Source organism: Gallus gallus, chromosome 2 (assembly GCF_016699485.2).
Source record: "Gallus gallus isolate bGalGal1 chromosome 2, bGalGal1.mat.broiler.GRCg7b, whole genome shotgun sequence".
Taxonomy (NCBI): Eukaryota; Metazoa; Chordata; class Aves; order Galliformes; family Phasianidae; genus Gallus; species Gallus gallus.
The window spans coordinates 85,223,933-85,245,957 of record NC_052533.1 but is presented as its reverse complement, the minus strand read 5'-3'; the positions used below and the strand labels follow the sequence as shown (position 1 = coordinate 85,245,957).

The window sequence follows — 22,025 nt, the reverse complement described above, 5'->3', positions numbered from 1 at the left end:
CAGTGTCTTGACCACTGCTTTCACTTTGCCTATTGTCTTCCTCCCGTTGCCATTCAGGCAGAAGATCTTGCCCTAAAGTTTACATTTGTGGAGTTTGGAGTTGAATCACAGAGCTGCCCCCTTCCCCCCTGTTTCCGTATATAGGCTGTGGTGCCAGGAGCACCGGGACGGCCCTCCTTGCAGGGTCCTGAGCCACTCTGTGGCTTATTCTCTCAGAACAGCAGAAATTACGCTGGTTTGGTGAAGTTCTCAGTGAGCAGCTCTCGTGACTACTGTTACTGTGAACCTGGAGCCGTGCTTGCTGCTACGTTCGGGCTCTGCATTGACTTCAGCGGCCACTCGCGAATCGGAGCGCAATGCCTCACGATGCGCCCCTTCTCCCATCCTCCCCTTCGGGGCGGGGCCGTAGCGGCCGTCCCCGTCGCTTCCCCCCGCCCCAGACTGGGGGCGGCCATTGCCCTTAGCCCCGCCCTCAAGGGGGGGAGCCGCAGCCTCGCTCTGCTCGCCGGGACAAGATGGCGGCGGCCGGGGTGGGCGCGGGGCGGAAGCAGGTGCGGCAGGAGGAGCTGCGGCGTCTCATGCGGGAGAAGAAGCGGCAGAACGCGGACAAGAAGCGGATCGAATCGCCTTTCGCCAAATATCCTCGGCAGGCCGGGCGGGGAAGGCCCTAAGCCTCGATTCTTGCTGAGGGGGAGGAAGGGAGGTAGCGCTGAGGGCGGGGGGAGGTTCACGCAGAGCCCCGCTTCTTTCCTTAACGGCGTCGTCACGTACAACAGCCTGGGCCACCTGAGCTGCACGTTGTGCAGCGCGCCCGTGAAGAGCGAGCTGCTGTGGCAGACTCACGTCCTAGGAAAGCAGCACCGCGAGGTGAGCGGGCGTCAGCGGCCCCCATCGCCTGTGGGGGAGCGGCGAGGCGGTGGGATGGGCTGCCCGGGGGGCTGCGGCCGTCACATCCTTGGGGGCGCTGAAGGCCGCGTTGGGTCGGGCCCTGGGCTGGGTGGCAGCCCTGCCCACGGCGGGGGTTGGAGCTGGGCGGGCTGTGAGGTTCTGTGTTGCTCTGGTCCTGCATCACATCGTGTAACAGGTCACCACAAACATTGCGTTGTGAAATGACTGCGTTTTAAGCTGATAGCTGAACGTTCCTGGTAGGAGAGCCTCTTAAACATTGTGTTTCTTTGCAGAGAGTTGCAGAATTAAAGGGCGCAAAGCAGGCAGCGAGTGGTTCGGCTGCTGGTGCATCATCTCATGCTGTGAAGAGAAAAACTGCCGATGCAGAAAGTGCACAGTTAAAGAGATCAAAAGGTAAAGAGGGAAGATATTTTTTCAAGTACTTCCAGAATCTGGCTGTTTTTCATCTTCAGTGCTTGGTTTTCTTTTGCTCTGCTGTGTGAACGGGTGAGTGTTGAGTTAATGTCAGCTTGTTGCTGCTGGAAGGGGAAAAAGTCTGCTCTATGAGTTCACTGATCTGCTTGGTAGTTTATCTCCTTTTCTCTGCACTGTTGAGTTAAAATACTCATTGTGGTTCGTATTCATGGAGTGTTTTTACTATTCTGTGTTACATTAAGTGCTATAACGCAAGCTATTACACTGTGCTTAAGTGAGTGCAAGAGCCTAAGTAATCACTACCAACTTAAGGTAAAACCTTACGTGTGTTTCAGTGTTGGGCACCTCAGTACAGAAAGGACACTGAGGTGCTGGAGCAGGTCCAAAGAAGGGCAATAAGGCTTTTGAAGGACTTGGAGAATGTGCCCTATGAGGAGGGACTGAAGGAACTGGGGCTGTTAAGTCTGGGGAAAAGGAGGCTGATGGGAGACCTTATTGCTCTCTTCCAATATCTGAAAGGTGCTTACAGTGAGAGTGGGGTTGGTCTCTTCTCACTGCTGACAGGTGACAGGGTGAGGGGAAGTGGCCTCAAGCTGTGCCAGGGGAAGTTTGGGTTGGACATTAGGAAACACTTCTTTACAGAAAGGGTTGTTAAGCACTGGCATAGGCTACCCAAGGAGGTGGTTGAGTCACCATCCCTGGATGTGTTTAAAAACTATTTGGATGTGGTGCTCAGGGACATGATTTAGCAGAGGGTTGTTAGAGTTACGGTAGCATGGTTAGGTTGTGGTTGGACTCAAAGATTGTGAAGGTCTTTTCCAGCCTGGGCAATTCTGTGATTCTATGTGTAGGGTTGGAACTCTCTGCAGTGTTCATCATACCTGATAGCAATAAAGGGCATTTAATTTGCAAGTCTTGATAAGTGATTATAATGATCTCTAACTTCCTGAATTTGCTGTTGTAGTTAGCAAGATAGGTTTGTTTTAAAAGCATGGGTTCTAAGAAATGGCTCTTGGCTGTTCTACAGGTACAGATGACAAGCCACATACATCCACATCTTCATCTGGGTAAGACGACTATACCACATGTTGTTTTGTTTGTACCTGTAGTTGTTTTTTACCTTCTCATCCTGTTCTTCCCCATTTCTCCTAGCCAAAGGTAATGATTGAATGAGCAAATTCCTGCTTCTGCTCAGTTTCTAATGCAAGTCTGTATTCCCAAAGAAGGCAACATCTTCTGTGCAGATGAGAAAACCACGGTATTAACAATAGTGTCTGTGACAAAACAGAAGTCTCTTTGCTCTCACTGTCAGACTTGTAAGGATTAATGTGTGTTGTTATTGCACTGTCTACAGTAATGAAAACAATTATACTGCAGTATGCACTCCAATCTTTAATGTTACTGTACTGCTGAAGAGATGATAGAAATGAAGGCGAATCTTTTAGTATATCTTCAAATAATATTTAGTGTCAAAAACATTAATAAATGTCATCAACACATCTTCATTAGGACATAATTTTACTTAAAATTCATGTAAACACTTATCTTGCAGTTGAACTCTTACAAAGGAACAAGTGTATTTGAATTCAAGGGATTGAATTTGTGTCTTACTCCCAAGTAGGATTTCTAATGGTGTTTGGACGTCAGTGCGAGATGGGTAAATGCCACATGAGATCTGTAAAATTTTCTCAGGGTAAACTGTTATTTAGTGTAGATATTAGGTGGTGTTATCTATCTTGACCCTCCAATACGCTTACCTTGCTGGAATTTTACGTGCGAGTGTGTGTGTAAAATTGGCACTTGAGTGCTTTGTTGATTACTGAAGATTGGTCAGTATGAATGCAACCAAGATAAATATTTGACTGGAGACCTGCAGCTGTCCTAAGCAAACTTGGCTTTTCTCATTGCTGAGCAATGCATTGCACAGATCTTCTAAACCGCACTCCTGAGCTTCAGTGGGAATCCAAACTGAGCAGTTGTGTTAGACGTGAAGGATATCAAGGTTTAAGTGGCATTTGTATGACTGCTGAGCTACGAATTTTGTATTCAGTAGCAGATATACAGATTCAGATAAGTTTAAGTCTACAAGTAGAATTACTGAAGCTGTCATTCCTCTAAGCTCACTTTGTTGTAGGATACTTTTATTAATGTTTCTTACGTTGAGTGTTCTAATACAAAAACGCAATGGAAACGTCTTTCAGCACTAACCTCAGCATTCCTGGGGAACTTCAGAAGAGAGCAACAGTTGTGTTACCTTCAGACAGTGGTTACATCTGTAACTGCATGGTTTAGCATATTATACAGGATGTGTGAACAACTTGGTCTTTTAGACTGAACAGAATTGGGATGCTGGAGTCAAACTGATTTTTGTTGCACTGTTTATTCTCTACTAGGCTACCAGCAGATTTTTTTGATGAATCAGAGCAAAACAATGCAAACAAGCAGTTTTTGAAAGGTCCTGGTCCCAGTTTGTTGTCAGGAAATTATGATGATGACGATGAAGAAGAAGAAGAAGAAGAAGAGGAACAAGATCAACCGAACACATCTTCCGTTATGCACAAAACTGAAATTCCACCACCAACTCGAGAAGTAATACCTAATTGTCTACCTACAGGTAATGGTGAATGAAGTGGTGCAGTAAGGAGAAGCTGTGTCGTAAGAGTAGAGTAGAGTAGTTGGTTTGGGAAAGATCTGCAAAGATTATTGAATCCAATTACCTGTCTGCTTCAGGGCTAACCAAAAGTTGAAGTATATTCCAAATACCTTTTGAGCACTGACAAGCATGGGGCGTCAGCCACCATTCTAGGAAGTGTGCTCCAGTGTTTCAATGTCCTCATGGTAAAGATGTTATTCCTAATGCCCAGCCTGACCCTGCCGTGGCAACTTTGTTCCATTCCCATCCTGCCATCTGTGGGCAGGTCAGAGCCTGGCACTTCATCCTGCTTCCTGTCAGGGTGCTGCAAGGAGTGATGAGGTTGTTCTCAGTCTCCATTCCAGACTGGACAGCTCAAGTCTCCTCAACCTCTCCTCACAGGACATGTTCTCCAGCCCTGTTAGCAGCTTTGTTGTTCTCCTGCGGGTGTTTTCATATTGTAATGTCCTTTTTATATTGTGAAACCTGCACACAGTGTTCGAGGTGAAGCTGCAGCAATGCTAAATACAGTGGGAGAATCACCTCTTTGGTTGGCTGTGCTGCGTTTCATGCACCTCATAATGTGGTTTCCCCCTTGGCTGCCAGGACACACTGCTGGTTCGTGCTGAGCCTACAGGTATCAGCACCCACGGGTTCCCTCCTGCTGAGCTGCTCTGCAGCCACTCATTCCCAGTCTGTGCCTGTGTCAGGCATTACTGCATCCCAGCTGCAGCACCCAGTATCATTGTTGAACTTCACAGTGTTGCTGTTTGCCTGATGCTGACTGCTATTGATTCTATCCATGATGGAAAGGTTCTTGTTTAATTTTCTGACTGTTGCTGTTAGCTGATTGAGGTATGCTACTGGGGGGAGGGAAAGGAGTGATATTTTTTGTTTGGTTTGAAACTGTACAGTGTTCTCTCAGCACGTTTATCACTTCTTGTAGTTGCTTGAGGCTGTCAAGTAGAATAACATGTAACTTTTCTTCCCTTGATTCAGTAAGGTATTAATCTAAATTCCTGTCTACTCAGAGATTTGTATAGAAGTTCAAGCAGTTGTTCTTTCTGCTCATAGGCTTCTATCCTTTCTTTTAGACTTCTTTGACAGCAAAACTACAGCTGCTCCTGTAGTTTCACATTCGGGATCCATACAGAAACCAGAGACACAAGAGAAGACGGTAGAACGGTAAGCAGTCAAGTGAAGTACTGTAAAATTTGGCAGCTGTTAATGAACATTACCCTCCCAGGAAATACGGATTGCAATCATTCTATAATTTGTCATATTGTTAAATTGTATTTGGAATAGTTTGTATTTATGTCGTAGGAAAGTGTGTTGCACACTAGGGCAGTGTCATATAGTGTCTGTTAGACATCTCTGTTTGCAAGTTTTAATAGATGATGCTCACTTCTGCACTGTTTCAGACGTTGGTTTGGCCTTTAAAAAGTAGACACTTAAAATGTCTGGATATGTACTTCTCAAATAGTTCGGGAATCCTAAGCTACAGCTCCTGTTTTGGCAGTGAGGTTCAAACCTGTCTCTGCAGTTCCCTGCGGGTGAGTGAAGACCAAAGCAAAGAAACAAATCCTGTAGGCAAAACTTAGGCATAAAAAACTTCCTTCATTTCTAGGTCCTTCTGTAAGAATTGTGGATTTTATTCTTGACTGTCTTATAACTCTGCAACAAAAGAGATGATTATAAAGCACTAACTTGGAGTAACCATAATCAAACATTTCAGGAAAGAGAACACTGCTGAGGCTTTGCCAGAAGGGTTCTTTGATGATCCTGAAGTGGATGCAAAAGTAAGTAAGCAGACCTTTTTCTGCTGCTGGATTTATTTCTGTGGGTTGTAGTAATTTTTTCGGTGCTGAGAATGCTTTGGCAGTAATTAGTTGTATCAGAATATAAGAAAATCGCTAAGCAGTTTCATTCTGTATTAATTAAAAGGCATGAAAAGATGCGTAGAGGGTTTTAAAATATCTTTCAGAATGTATTTTCAATTGCAGTTCCTTTGTGGAACGGCAGTGTGGAGCAAATAGTTTGTTTAAGTGTTGAATTGAGGTCCGGGCGATCCACCTGTTATTTCTTTGAGCCATCCCAGGAAAAGCATTTCACCTCATTTTTGTACCCCCATTCTGCTTCTGAATTGAGAATGTATATACATCTTCTCCTGATGTGTATATGTATCTTCTCCTCTGAGAGACCCTATTGAAAAGCACAGGAGTCACTACGCGATGATATTATTCAGCCCATTGGAATGGGAACAGTGAGATTATGGCAAGCAGTGTAATCTCTGGTACTGGCAGACTACAGCAGTGAATGTGGTTTTCAGCTCTCATCCTTTATTGCTGTGGGTTTTTTCATGCTCAGGAAAGATTGCCATAGGCTGCGGGGTGACCTCATTGCAGCCTTTCAGTACCTGAAGGGAGCCTATAAACAAAAAGGAAGTAAACTCTTTGAAAGGGTAGATAACAGCAGGACAAAGGGGGAATGGTTTTAAGTTGAAAGAGGGAAGATTTAGGTTGGATGTTAGGGGGAAGTTCTTTACCAGGAGAGTGGTGAGGTGCTGGAACGGGCTGCCCAGAGAGGTTGTGGATGCCCCATCCCTGGAGGTGTTCAAGGCCAGGTTGGATGGGGCCCTGGGCAGCCTGGTCTAGTTAATGGGGAGGTTGGTGGCCCTGCCTGGCAGGGTGGTTGGAGATTCATGATCCTTGAGGTCCCTTCCAACCCAGGCCATTCTGTGATTTAAAACCTTGGAATTTGGTCACATTCATTCAGGCTTCCCTCAGCTTGCACAGTCCTGACCAATAACGATAATACGCACTGCTATTGGAAATATAAAGCTTTTCTTTTTCTGGTGGTGATGTTGTTTTGTGTTGCTTAACACAGATTCCATGGCTTTTCTGTTCTTTCTATTCTACTACAGTAGCAGTATTGTTGACACAAAATTTTATTTATTTGCCTTCAGTGTATTTCTCTTGTTCACACCGTGGTTTATCTGTTGGTTTATCTAAGTTGGAATATGATTCAGAGAATAACGCTTCTCTATGTCCATTTAGTCCCACTGTCAGAATCACAAGCTTAGGTGTCTCTTTGCTGCGGCAGGTTGCTTTTAGCACCACTCATGCACGCAGACAGCTCTGTGGTAGAAGTAAATACGTTTGAATAATGACTTTTCGATTACGGAGATAAAGAGCTGAAAAAGATTTGTGGTTTTGTTTCTCTAATACGACTGGGGTGTTACGTTTTTCAAATAAGAAGTTGCACCATGGCGTGGGAAGCTTGTACAAAGTGGTATCCAAACAAAGTCTATCAGGCAGAGGAGGGTATGCTTATATCTGGGAGGATGTAGTGATAGTGGTTAATGAGCTTTTCCTTAGTCATTTCCTTAACTGATAACACGTACGAGTGGATGCATGTCCCATCGGGCTTTCTTGAAATTGATTTACAGCTGTTCTTCTTTGTCAGCCCTTTCTAAGTTTAGCCAACGTGAAGGGGAAGGACAGTGTCTGAGACATCACGTTGGGGTGACTGCAGCGATTGTGTGCTGAAGTCATCTACAAAATAATTACTTCTGCACTGAACATAGGCTTTTTGGAGAGGAGATTGTGGCCATGGGATGTGCTGGTTCTTTCCATCAGGAACTTAGAAACCATATAAATTCTGAGTTTGACAAATAATGTCTTTAGCGCTTAAATTTATTGTAAGAAATACAAATAATTATGAATTACAAAGGACAACCACAATGCATTATAACACAGTACATACACACATGATAAAAATAATCACAAAACAGAAAAAGGAAATGATGACTTCCCAATATGTAGTTTGCCTGGAAGCTTTTAATATATTCTATAAACTTAATTCATGCTACTGGATTTTGTATAATCGCTCAGAACCAAACGTAGCAAACCATCCTCTTTACTGAGATGATGATTGTTGTGTTACCAAAAAGAGGAATGAAGAAAAGAAAAGCTAATGTAGAAAGATGTCATGTTTCTGTACAAACTGCGTAGTTCTCCCAGCTATATGATTTCCATCCTGTCCAGAGCCAGGCGTAATCTCTCTTCTGACAGGCAATGCATGCCGCAGCTTCTAACCTTGAGCTGTTTTGGTTATGCAGGTAGATTATCAAATCTACTTAAAAGCACAGTCTGATTTTGATTACCTTCTGTATAAATCTTAAAGCAGTTCTTGCACCTACTTTAGCGGTCCCATGCTGTCTACCATGGAACAAAAAGCTTTACAGAATCTTTGAATAAAAGTGCTATGCAGCTATCTATTTCTTCTGTTAGCCAATAAACTCAGGTGAGATTTGCAATGTGGTCAGACTGTCCTAACACTAATGACTTAACATTTTGTGTTATGCTGAAAGCAATTAGTTTACTACTTTCTGAGTTGTGTGATAGCTCCAATGTATGACTGAACAGGAGAAGAATTCATAGGTTATCAATTATATAGTAAAATTACATAGTAAAATTACAGCTCATTAAATCAATGGGATTAGTCGTTCTTGTTAGTCCAGATATCTCACACCATCCATTCTTAGTCAGTTATTCTACAATACTGTAGTCAAGTTTCTTGTTTAAATCAAGAATAGGGTCAGATTTTTTCCTCCAAAACAACTGTGGCGCTGCCATATCAGTTATTCCATTTCACTGATGTAGATATTTTCTGACCCGTTTGTCTGAGAGCACAGCCCAATCTGTGCTGCTTTTCCAGATATAGTGTTCCAGTGTCTCGCTAGGCAGTAATCATCGCTAAACCTGTGTTCTCGTGTTCTTTAGGTGCGAAAAGTTGATGCTCCAAAGGATCAGATGGACAAGGAATGGGATGAATTTCAAAAGGCAATGCGACAGGTCAACACGGTAAGTAATGGAGTCTATTTTTATTGATTCTAAATTCTATACACAGTAAGGAGAAAAACAGTTTTCATGCAGCTCCGTGAAATGACTGACATGCATTTGTCAGCTGTTTGTCTGCAATGCAGCGTATGGTTAAATGCACTTTATAAATGAGCAAATGGTTCTTCCACTCAAGGAAAAAATTAAGTTGAAAAACATTCTGGTGATGAACCAGTCAATCATATATTTAGTTGCATTTATTAAACTGCATTTAAATAAGATGTAATATATTTCAGATCAGTGTTCTGTATCCAAACAAGACATAACGATGGGCTCTTCTTTAGATGAGATGGTTATTTTAACCTCAAAGGAAAAACAAAAAAGCAAAAAAACCAAACAAAAAAATGCCACCACTCCTTTGTCTTTTTGGGAAAGGATCCCTAAGGTGTGAGTAATGTGGGTTCTGTGGTTAACTTAAGTGTACCGCAGAGGAATCACAAAACTTGGGAAGGGGACAGAAAAGCTGTGTGTGTGAGATGGAAGTCGACCGCAGTTTTTCTTGACTTCCATGTTTTACTGTTTAGCATTGAATGGTAAGTCTTCGTGAGCAGATTTTTCTCTGCTTTCACACCGCATGTAACTGTTGCTAAGGATATGCCACTTTCTCACCCTTTCCCCGGGATATTTGCCAGTTCTTAAACTTTTTATTGTAAATAATCACTCCTACGTCAACAGCTAAGAAAGTGGTGCAGAAAAATTGTCATTGCTCATTTTAAAGCGCTCAGCACTATAAACAGAGGAAATATTCATACAAAAGCAGTAGTGGGTACATTTTACTAGCATTAGCCATTCGTATGATTCTTCATCTTAGAAGGAATCTTCGCAGTTATGCGTGGACCATTGACTGCATAGCATCTCCCAGACATTCAGATTTGAGAAAGTATATGCTGAAAAAAATAACATGTTAGAAATACTTTGGGATCCAGAGGGAAAACTTAACCAATACTTTCAATAAGCTCGTGTAACTAAGTCTCAAATACTGGGATATAGCTCCAATTCCAGCTTTAGATTTTGAACGCACGTGGTTTGTTGTTGCTGTTTCAAATAGAGTATGGAGAAATTCAAAAGGTTAACCCCAAAGCAACCAAACTACTTCTGAATTTCAGTTTTAAGAATAAACACTTCAATTTGTAATTAAACCAGATCAGTCTCCTCCTGTATTTGCCAGCAGTCTTTCGTGAAGGTGTTTACGGATAGCAGGTTGACAGTTAGGAGGCACTTGATTTGGGTAGAGGGAAGGAAGGGAAGACACAGATGCCAAAAAGGAACAACAGTGGAGTTCAGGGTGAATTTTCTTAGAGCTCTACTTGTTTAGATTTCAGAAGCAATAGTGGCAGAAGATGACGAAGAGGGACGACTGGATCGTCAGATTGGTGAAATTGATGAACAGATGTAAGTAAATCAGCTTTTCTATCAGACTTTGTTCTTCAGCAGTAATGGATCCCTATTTGACTAGAGTTCCAGGACATTTTTAACTTTTAATCTTCTTTTGTTAATTGCCTTAATATTTCAAGGAGAAAGAAAGACTCCCTCTGGTCTCAGAATACCTGATAAAAACATCAATTTTGGTGCAAAGGAATTTCACGTTTGTTACCACAATAATTTTTTCCTGAAATTCTTCAAGGCTGTTTGCATTCTTACTGCCTTTAACTGTTTCAAATTAAATTTGAATTCAAAATCAAATCAATATGGCACTCATATGTGAAGGCTGAGGAAAATACTGAGCTCTGGCTGCCTGTAAGTTATCATTTTGTGGATATACGAGGGGAAGAAGGATTCGGACAATAATCTCTCCTTGTTGACTCTTCCAAGCAAACAAGAATGAAAAAAAAAACAAAGATTGATTTCAGTCAGGCTTTGTTTTTCAACAAAGTATCTTATTAAAATGGCCAGAATTATTGTTATAAAAATATATTTTGAGGATAAAAACTTCTAAGTAAATGGAAAACTGAAACTCAGTAACTTCATCTACTTAATGAATTTCTAGTATAGTCCTCAGTAAGCAGATAAAGTACCTGAATGCTTGTGATGCCTTTTTGTCTTCAGAGATCACTAAAATACCAAAATGAATGGCCATGTGATGTGTGCAATAAGACTGAGGTTCTGTGTTACTCTTAAACCAATTTGTGGTCATATTGAAATTGTTCCACATTTGGATTACCTCTCGTTGCTACAGAATTTACCACACCTCTCCCCTCCTTTGGTCTGTTTCTATTTGATTAATATGGAGGAGATGGAGTAGCATTTTTAGTTGCCATGCACACAGAATGGTTGAGATTGGAAGGGACCCCTAGAGATGATCTAGACCAACCCCTTGTTAAAGCAGGTTCCCTACGGCGTGTTGCACATGGGCTCGTCCAGCTGGAATCTGCGTGTCTCCAGTGAAGAGTTGGGTGGGAAGCTGCTAAGCTTTTCTATATTCAAAGTTGGAGAAGCAGATCCATCACAGTTTACCAAAAAAAAAAAAAAAAAAGAAAAAAAAAAAAAAAAAGGCAAAAAGACCACAGATATTAATAAATGGTTTACTTGTCAACAGTGAATGCTACCGTCGCGTTGAGCTTCTGCGCAACCGCCAGGATTTGATGAAGGAGAAATGTAAGGAAGCCATGAGATTAAAAGCAACACAAGAGAAAGAGGATGAGGCTATTGGTAGCGAAGATGAAGAAGAACTGCAGGATTTGCTGTCTCAAGACTGGCGGGTGAAAGGGGCTTTGTTGTAGCATTTCTGCAACGTGGCTGATCATCACAGTTATTTCCATGATTAGAAGTGAGATGTTTTTGTTGAATATTTATTTAAAGAGGTTTGAGAGATGGTACAGAGCCAACTGTGTAATACAAAAAAAAAACAAGAACAAAGAAAGGAGCTCCAACCTTTGTAGATCTACAATGGTGTATTACTGTAAAAACTGTATATTGCAAATGTTTTATGATATTCAGTGTACTTTTCTTATTAATAAAACTGATTTCCTACCAGAGGTATTTTAATGGGATTAGTAAGCAAGTGAAGAATCTCTAGCTTCTGCTAACATTAGATATATGGAGCCTTGGGCTATTGTGTATATAACTACTGGACTAGCAAAAGTGATGGTTTATAGAGATTTCCCACGTGGAGTAGGTAGGGAAAAAATCTTAGGCATTTGTTATCTGAAAAGCTGAGAAGCTCTCTTCTCTCCCTGGCCCCACCCCCTTCAATAAAATGTTTGTTTTCTCAGGATCTTTTACAATTGTTTCTGTCTGTGGAAGTGCCAAACTCAGAAATGATGAACTCTACAGCTTTTCCACAGTGTGTACTGTGATAGTACTGAAGACTTTTCATTATAGCATCTTTTGCTTAACGTGGCCGTAGTATGGCACATCTCACATGCTTTGAACCAGAGGGATGGGAACACAATGCAACTGTTTGCATAACCAAACATTGAAAGTGTAACAAAATACCAGAGAGGAAGATACTGCACTGGAAACTGCTAAGGTAAGATCCCTTATTTAGCTGTAAATACTGGAAGTTTTACTAAGATAATGAAGGAGAGCATCTAAAATTGATTTATGTTCTGATAAACACAGATGAAGTGAAAGTTGAGACCCAAAAGATGTGACAAAGCTGCGATATGGAGGAAAAACAACTACCTTGAACTTTGGTGAGTGTCTCTTGCATTTGGTTGGTTTTAGTTTTTTTTTTCTCTCCTTTTAGCTTTTAAATTAAGCACATTTTTGACTTGAAAATACTACAGTATGTCAAATTTGCTGAGGGCAGCTGGAAAAAATAGGAAAAATGAGTAGGGTTTAATTAGGGGACGGAGCACGGGCTGCCCGGAGGCTTTGGAGTCTCCTTGGAGATCTTCAACAGCTGCCTGGACGTGGGCCTGCTCTGGGCGGCCCTGCTGGGCCACATGGATCTGGCGGGCCCCGACAAGCTCAGCCATGCTGTGAGCCTGTGATTTCCATTGAACAGTAAGGCTGGGAAGGAACAGCTTAATTTCTCCCTTTTTTTTAAATTCAAATACAATAATTTTAAAACAAGTTGGTAAAGTTTTAATTAAGAAAACAAACCTCAAAGATGTTTATTAACCGAATAATCTGTAATGCTTACTTAGTTGTCCAGTAATGAAAGGTGTAGCCCAAATTGAAGAGCTGTTCCCCGGCTCCGTGGTTTTGAAACAGGTAAATGACTTCAAGGGGTAAAATGAATGTGCATATGTTTGCAATGCAGTTTCCAGTACCACTGACTGCAGGAGCTGTTTGGACCCACAGGCTCAGCCTGTGGTAGTTATATCATAAGTAGGTAAATGTTCTCTGCCAAGTGCACGCAATCACCGGTGGTAGTAACCTGCCTGCTAACTTCTCTCCCCCCACGCAGGAAATAAATTGCTGTTGTGGCTTAACCCTTTTCCCACAACCACTTCTGTATTTGGTACAGTAGAGCACAGAAGTGATCATAAAACAACAGACCTACTGAAAACAGTGCTCTCATTTGTTAATGTGACTCATTCTGCCTCGGAAGCATCTAATTGTAAAATTTGCTTCAGAAACAGAAGTACTGCATTAAAAGAGCATCAGTGTGAATTTGGTCAGTCCTCTTGTCAACAAACTCAGTTTGAGCTGAGACAAATTTTGCTTATTACAAGCCACTGTAATTAAAATTCTCTGCATTCTATCATCTTAGAAGCACTGAGTTAAAAACAGCTCTTCGGAAAATTTAGATTACTCAAATATTTTCAAACCCCGCACGTACTTTTTTATCTTATAATAAAGAAGTCATACAGTAGGAAATCAGACATTCAGCCAGTAGGTATCTCACTGTAGCTGCCTCAAGAAACAATAATGTGAGTATATAATGCTTCAGAAGTTCCCTTTTGTAAGATAACATCAGATGAACATGAGAGTTCTCTTTCAGTTACTGTCTTGAGACACGTGCTTGTCTGCAGAGTGACAGCATACTGCAGTGATGCACAAACTTTGCAATACAATCAATATTGTGTTACTTCCTGGAACCAATGACAAGAAAAGCACTATCTTCTTCTATCCCTAAGAAGTGTCTTTGGGCCAAATTTCCCGACGTGAAGCAGTTCATCTTCATTTAATCTTCATCACTTTGCCTAGAACTACCCTGACTTTTTTTTTTTTTTGCTGGGAAAAGAAATGCAAGTTATTCCCATGTGTAGACATCTAATCCGGGTCTTTCCTCCCCAGAATATACTGAGGCAAAAATGTCATAGGTTATTCATTGGTGGTTACAATACTTAGGGAGGATACAAGAGACCTGCATTCAAATCCCTCTCCTCTCTCGTCCTTTGAACTTAATAATTCCTGTCATCCATTTTAGCCTAACTGTTGTTGTCTTCCTTATAGAAGTTCTGCCATTATAAAATGATTTAGTTAACGAGTATGTGACTTCCTTGTCTGACAAACACAACGTTCAGCTGAGAAGGGACAACAACTGTTCCAAGTATGCAGGTAGTGCTGAAATACATTCATCAGAGATTGAGGCTATGGCAAAAACTGGAAAAAAAAACCAACCAACCACCCACGAGGGCAGCTTCTGTTGCTGCCTGGCTCAGGTGGGAGGTTCAGGGCACGTTGTGTGGCTGTTTCCTGTGCCTCCACAGAAACACCCAGCTCATGCAGCCCAGTGAGGTTTTAGCACTTAGCTAAGTGTAAGCTGTGTGGCTTACACAGAATTAGCACTTGCATTTGTGGCCGCCTTGCTGGTTGTGCTGCTGGCTTCCCAGGAGCCCCGACTGCTACAAATACACACCTTGGGGCCCACAGCTTTATCTGACAATAGAAAGTGCTCTGCCTGTCAGCAGTGGGACAGGTTACGTGGCTGAATATGCCTGCCTTTGTTTTCTTTTGCTCGACTACTCCAGGCAACGTATTCACAATTTTTTCTTCTAGAGAAGCACAAGACTTGACTTCATTTGGGGCATTAGCCAGAATTCTGATAAGCAATGGATGATGCGAAAGCTGCGGGAGTTGTATTATTTTTCAGCTGGTAGCTCACAGTTGAGTGGGAGTGACCTTTTTGTATCAGCTGCATGTGGTTGTTTTATCTGCCTTTGGGCGTGAATGGTTTAGTTTTCTATCTAGGATAGGATATCTCGTGTTTTGTTGTCCTGTTATGCATGTCAAAGCTATTCAGGAACATTTTCTTGCCATTCAAAAATCTTTTCCAACTAAAATCATTAAATTAAAATCAATACTCAGCCTAGATCTTAACATGTTTCTGCCTGTGTTATTTTTGGCAAAATGCTCTCAAAACATTTCCTTTTGCCTTCCTATATCTGCATCTTCATTTTACTCCTGCTTATCCCCCCCCCAGCACACACACGTGCCCCTGAACTAGTTTAAATCTCCTTCTGTCCTAGTCAATTCAGAGCTGCTGCTGCCCTTTGCCTAGTAGCTTCACCGGGACACCAAAGTCCTGACCTACTTTGTGTTGAGCTGCATTAATGTTCTTTTCCTCCTGCCCCTTTTTCCTTCTCCATTTACACTAGCCAGCACTTGCTATTTAGGAAATGAAAGATATGAATGTCCTCACTGCAAAAGCAGCTTCAGCACTCTCTTGAAGAGTAAGAACTTATGTATTTTGAGAAGTAATAACATACATAGAATTTTATCAGGTACAGCCTATCATTGAAAGCAGCCTAGAATTCGGAATAGCTAATTCAACACTGGTCATGCTTCCTGCTTGCTGGGATGCAATGAAGCATTCTGTAATCTTCCTCTGTAGACTGCACTTTTCCTGCATCTTACTGGAAAAGCTGTTAACTTCTATGGGTTTCCAGGTCTATACGCACATCTTGGATACATCGTAGTTTCTGGCTCAGAATCGAGACCCGGATCCATTGCAACTCTTTGTACTCTATTTTTCAGTGCAAACAAGAGCAATATATTACACAGGTACTCAGCAAGGATCATGAAGGGAACCCCAAGGTAAGTACAAAGACGTAAGTGTAGATTTTAGAGTGGCGATGTTGCAGAATTAGGCTCATATCACTAAGGATGCTGCTCGCTTACACTGCCAAAAACTTGGTTGCACAGGATAAAGCAGTAAATGTGAAAGGCCTACCAAGGCCCTAAAAAGAAGAGGTGGCAAGAATGCAGCAACAACTTGGAGCCAGCCTGTCTTTCACTTAAGTGTGAACAGAGAGGCTGTTCCTACAGTGCTTCAGTGGATCCAAAGAAGGAGGTGAATGGCTCGTGAGGTATTTCAGGTCAGGATGGGAGAGGTTGTGGGCCATTACTCCATTCCTCCTTTTTAATGATACAAATTGTAATGCACCTCCCAGCTGCTGGCCTCTTTTCCTGACTGGTGAAAGGTGCTCCTGAGAAGCCCTGTCACTGCACCCTGCTGTTGGGAATAGGAAAAAATGGAAAGCCTCAACAATGACGTGTGCAGTACCCAATTTTGTTCTTTTGTTCTTTTCTCTTCCTGAATATCTGAGCTTAAAATAAGCATGGGAAAACACATGAGAGAGAGACAAAGCAGTGGCTTCTTGTAGCAAGAGGCCAAATTCTGTCTCTTCTGTGCTGTGTGAAAAGTACTTCAGGAGCAGCTTTGTTAAAAACACAAAGGATCTGCAGAAATACTGCTTGCCGTGCTAATGACACAGTCTGGATCCATCTAATCATGCGCAGAATTGTCATTCCTGAGGACGAAAGTGCCAGTGCACTTTCTAGTATTGCCAGTATTGCACAGTCGTTACACTCTTTCCCAATGAGCACTGGGACCTGAAGCGTGATGATACGAAACCTTTAATCGTTAATGAAAACAAGCAATTTGTCTATGATCTTAGTTTGACAATCCATAAAATAGTGTTTCTCAAATGACAAATTAGCAACTTGGTTACAAAGAACAAAGTTTCAACAACACAACAGTTGTATGCACAGAGCTACCACGTCTTTTTTAAATCAGGAAAAAAATTTATTTATAAAAACGTCTCATTTAATTTACTGTCAAGTCTCTATCTGAATACAGTGATTTTAGAACACTAACAGCCCATGCTTTTATACAGATTAGCCAAAGCATGAACATCGATGGAAATTAATCCTCGAAAACTGCTTTGCTTTACTTTATGTTATGACCCACAACAGTGTTAAAACTGGAGCAACACAAGAGTTAGGAAGCACAGTTGCTTAAAGAGTAAAAGAAGTATTTTCTTTTGATGTCTCAGAATAATAAGAAAGTTAGAAATGGCAGAAACTCCTCTGTAGATTAGTCCATAGAAAGCATTGTCTCATGGGGCTTTGGAAAAGTCCTGTCTGGTGGCTAATGCACTAGGGCAGGATGAGATACATTACAGAGCCCCCAGGCCAGTAACTTCTGAAGACAGCCTAAAATGTAGGAATAAAAATGAGGAAAAGAAAAAAAAAATGCAAAAAAAGAGGAAGAAAAAAAAGAAAGAAAGAAAAAAAGAAAAAAAAAAATCTTCTCACTATTAAAAAAATAACACTTGAGTACAACCAGCATAGAACAGCATTTCAATGCAGGCAAGTTTTCTCACACAGGTTGTGTTGGTTTTGTTTTGTTTTTCAAAGGTCAGTTATTGGAACAGTTACAGCAGTCCAGAACAGTTGTACAGCGTTTCTCTAGAGCTGTGAAATAGCTGAGGTACCTTGGCCTTATTTCCAATTTTTTCCTTCCTTATGTACAAACAAAAGGAAAAAAAGAAAGAAAGAAAAAAAAAAAAAGCCAACCAAAAAAACAAACCACCAAAAACCCAACACAACTCAACCAACCAAAAAGCCCATCTGGATCAGCGCAAACTGTAACGGTGGCAATTCTACAAACGGTTACAGTGACACAACTTAGTGCAAAGGTACCAAGGTGAAGAAAAGCCCACAGAATACAGAAATGACACAAAATGCTGAAATAGTACTTAGCCCTATACAATAATCATAACACACTTTGAAATACCATGTTTTAAAAAGTATTGCATTTGCACTGTGTTTTTAGTTTATATTAAAATGCACTGAATACAGTTCAATTGTTAAAGCTTTGTGTCCAAGGAGTGCAAAGTGGATGAACGTGGCGGGCTAATGGGATTCTGGATTCGGAAGTGGTGAGGAAAACAATATTGCATTACTGAGTTATGCAGCAGAAATTAAAAAGAAGGTGGATGGACAAACAGAAAATGCAGTTAAAAACTAGTTCCAACAGCTAGCAACCAGCCATTACATCACCCAGCTCTCTTCGGCTTGGCTGCAATTGGGCTTCTGTATTAAATAATCTGGATGTAATTCTTGGAAAGGGATGCTATCTGTCTAGGCAGCAACCTTTGAATGTCATTTGATGTGCTCTAAGATGCGCTGGCTACAGGACGAGGGGAAATGGCTTTAAACTGGCAGCGGGTAGATTTAAATTAGATATTAGAGAGAAATTCTTAACTGCGAGGGTGGTGAGACACTGGAACAGGTTACCCAGTGAGGTTGTGAGTGCCTCCTTCCTGGAAGCATCGAAGGCCAGGCTGGATGGGGCTTTGAGCAACCTGGTCTAGAGGGAGGGGTCCCTGCCTGTAGCAGGGGGGTTGGAACTGGATGAGCTTAGAGGTCCCTTCCAACCCAAACCATTCCGTGATTCCATGATAATTGCAATGCAATTTGAAGACCTTATTAGCAGTGAGCTAAATAGGAATTCATGTTTTACAGAAACCTACAGAAAAAAAATTGAACAAAACTGTCTGAACACAGTGTGTGCGGCCCTTAAGGTCATGGGATTTATTCTGCTGGTTTCAGCAAGTTCTGCAGCGCGTATGCGGGGGCTGGATGGTGCGTGGGACCGCACTTTGGGCCTGGAGGAAGGGGGTGGCAGAGGGCTGGTGTGTACCTGCAACCTCAAGCAGCTACAGGAGCAATTACTGATAATTTGGAAGAGTCACATGTCAAAGAGAAAAAAGATCATAGTAAGGGTCTGTTCTCCCTCCCTGAATTCACTTCTCCAAATTACGGTTCCCCGAACCAGAGAAAATCGGGGTGCCCTTTCTAAGACAAGCATAGGGCCCTAACCTATTTTTTTTTCCTCACTGTCTTCCAAAGGTTCACGAGTTTCTCTCAGCCCCAGAAGCGTGGCTTGCTGCCCGCCTGCCTCTGGTACTGCCTGGCTGCCACCCCTGTGGGCAGGGGGATGATGGGGCCTTCAGGGCCGGGCCTCGGCCCCGCGCAGCTGTTGGAACTAGTTGCTGCCGGGCGCCTGGGTGTTAGTCGTTATGGCAAGTGGAAGACGGTTGGAGGTGGCAACATTCACACTAGCAACTTAACAGAAAATAAAAAGATGCCATATTGTTTCCTTGATTACTAGGATCTACCACAGACTCTTGGTAGAGCTGGCAGAGCTTGCATTGTGTCTCATCCCTTCAATATGGAGCAAACTTCTGGCGGTCAGATTTCTTAACCCCGCTCGTCGAAGGAATTTTGGCAGTGTAAGCGGACAAATTCCCCGTGGCCCCCGCGGCAGCCGCGGCATTTAGTGCCAGGAGTGGGACAGTTTTCATGCCAAGCAGACTGGAGACAGGAACGGCATAGTGGGTGGTTGGCAGAGTTGGTAGGGGAGGGGGGGTACTGACGGTAACGGCGGAGGCGGCCGCCAGCACGGCCATGGAGGTGGGGGTGGAGGTAGGGGTGGCAGACTGAGAGAGGTTCATGTTGAGGTCAACAGGGGTCGTGACGGAAGCGGTCTGGGTGCTGACTTTAGCCATCTCTAAGCTGCAAACGAAGAGAGGAAGAGGAACAAACAGGTTGGGAGGGTCCAGCCAGGGCGGTGGGGTGGGGAGGGAGGGATGGACAGATGGACGGACGGGGGAGAGCGACCACGAACGGGCGGGGGTTAGATCGGTGGGCGAGGGGACGGAGGAGTGGGAGGGAGAGGGGAAGAGAGAGAAAAAAGGGAAAATGAGGGTCAAAGGAGGAACATGTTATGTGTTAAAGAAGAGAAATAACAAAAGGGTTTTTCGTGACTCGATGGTGAAAACGTTACTGCGACTCTAAAGTAAGTTCTTTCCGAAAGGAAAAAAAAGGGTTGAGGGTTTGGCTAGTTTATTTTACACATGAGAAAAGAAATCTAAGGAATGCAGGTAATGGCAAAAAGATGGAAAAAACAGAACTTAAAAGTAAACTTAAAAGAACTATGACGTTTACTCCCAGCACTGATGTAGTGAGTTTCGCTTTCCAAAATCTTATGGTATTTTTGAAAGTGGGACACGGGGTTTTGGTAATTTTGTCAATGGGTCAATTTTGTGGCAGAAATAGTACCCTTGGTCATTTTGCTAGGATGAGGGGCTGTTAAGCAGTGGTTTGCTCTTCCCATGTAAGGTGTCAAGTTTTTGTTTCACAAAGTTAGTCTCATTTAGTTCCCTGTGAGGTCAGTGTGCATTTTTCATATAAAACAAACCTGATCAGACAGCATGTTCACTTAGGATTGCACTTCCCCTGGACTTTTTTTTTTTTTTTTCAAATCACAACAAAATATTTATGCGATCTAATTATAAGAAATTATAGAATAATTAGAAAAAAAGGAAGACTGGAACAACACCCCGGCTTCCACAGCAGTGGTATCCATTCTGAGCTCATCGCAACGATTACAGTTAACATCACCCATCGGCTGACAGACAAAGTACTACATCGATACAACATAACATAAACATTATCACACAGACCCAGAGAGCACAAGGCAATTCAGAGTGACCCAACCTCTTACTCCAAGGAAGTGAACGGCTCTTTGGAGCATGCAGGTATCGAACAGCATTCATTTTACCATAAGTAAGCCCACTCACTGGAAGGCCAGAAAGCCTGTGTGCTTAGGCTTTTCTCTGCTTTTTTTTACACATTGAAATACAGTAATTCCAAGGGCCCATTGGTTTTTTTTTTGTTTGTTTGTTTGTTTTGCATGACAAAATGTTTACCTAGTTAAATCCTTACTTTGATATGTGTCTGTTAACAGTTTGTGCACTGTGCTTTGGGGTCAACAAACAATCTGGAAATGCTAATCTCGGTATGCATTTTGCATGTAACCACCTGGGAGGTATTACTGCCTGACATAAATGGGACTATGGGTTAGCAAATCATGACAGGCTCCCATTATACACGTGGCAGCAGAGTGAGCCACCACAGAGAGGGCTGCCTGGCAGGGGACCTGCCACGCATTATCAAGTCTCATCGGGTCTAGGGGAAGCTTCCCAGCCCAGAGATTGGTCAGCAGCAGTAGTCTAGATCCTCAGCCAAGTAGCAGAGAGGAATGGTTGCCCTATGCAAGGCATGAGAGAACCTTGCATTTCCTCATCTGAGATTTATGTGCAATTGTGAGGAACAGCCCCTGGTCTGCTCGTGGCCAGAGAAAGTAACAACCAGAAGGCATGACCCCTTGTATTGTGATGGTAAGCACAAAAGCAATAAACGATCACTAAATGGGCAATGATGTTGGACTGTAGCTTCCCAAAGCACTGCTGCTAAAGGTGAAGTTAAAGGATACCTAACTCTGATCTGAGCTGGAGAAAGGAGAGTGGAGGAGAGGGAAATGTTTGAGTACTGCACTCCTCCCCTCAAAAGAAAAGGGCTCTTGTGGTACTAGTTCATCAGGTACTTTTGCTGGGAAGCTGGAAAATACAGTGTCTTATCTGATGGGTTGGGAGGGAGGAAGGCAATGCGTGAAATGCAGACCTGCTTGTGGGATGTAAAACTTTGGTTTTCTTGCCCTCTGTTCTGGGATATTTATCTGCCCCATGGATGAGCGCCTTTTCTCCTAACCTCAACAACAGAATCACTCTTTGCAGGGAGAACAGCATCCTTGCACAGGCAGAAGTGCTGCTTGCAATCTACTTGCACAGTGGGGTTTATATCAAGAATGATTATTTTTATCACTGAAACGGTGAATCCAGTCCAACTCCATGTAGGAGTTACATGGCGATGCCTTAGTTGTTTATGCACTTTGTTTTTTTTTTTACATTTGTAAATTAGTCTGATTTTGGGAGGGAGGCATGCAGAAAGAAAACACCATACGCAGTGTTTCTGAATTTGCCTGCCTTGTATTTAAAAATACAGAATTTCTCCTGATGTATGGATGGAATTTGAGGCTGAGCACACTGTTCTGCACCAACACGGAGAGCAGATCTCACAGGCTTAGCACTGGTGTTGAGCCACCCAGACTCCCTGCCTGGTGTACTTGCACAGGTACAACAGAA

General features: G+C 42.5%; 2 protein-coding genes across 20 annotated transcripts in view; one reads left to right on the top strand and one right to left on the bottom strand.

Annotated features, from left to right (window-relative positions):
• Window positions 1–487: 487 nt before the first annotated feature.
• On the top strand, window positions 488–12,070 carry ZNF830 (zinc finger protein 830). The gene is made up of 10 exons (XM_419050.8): window positions 488–637; window positions 768–867; window positions 1,182–1,302; window positions 2,351–2,390; window positions 3,717–3,937; window positions 5,050–5,140; window positions 5,691–5,754; window positions 8,740–8,820; window positions 10,172–10,248; window positions 11,393–12,070. Exons 1-10 carry the CDS (start codon window positions 516–518, stop codon window positions 11,574–11,576), a joined length of 1,101 nt encoding a protein of 366 aa, XP_419050.2. The 5' UTR covers window positions 488–515; the 3' UTR covers window positions 11,577–12,070.
• Window positions 7,635–22,025, bottom strand: part of LOC420965 (poly(rC) binding protein 2) — a 489,700-nt gene continuing 475,309 nt past the window's right edge. For 16 of the 19 annotated variants that reach the window (XM_040695566.2, XM_046929052.1, XM_046929066.1 and 13 more), the window contains one exon: window positions 17,194–19,554. In XM_040695566.2, the coding sequence (XP_040551500.1) occupies window positions 19,206–19,554 (349 nt within the window). In that variant the 3' untranslated portion in view covers window positions 17,194–19,205. The other 3 variants (XM_025147773.3, XM_040695580.2, XM_040695582.2) reach the window with 2 other exon arrangements.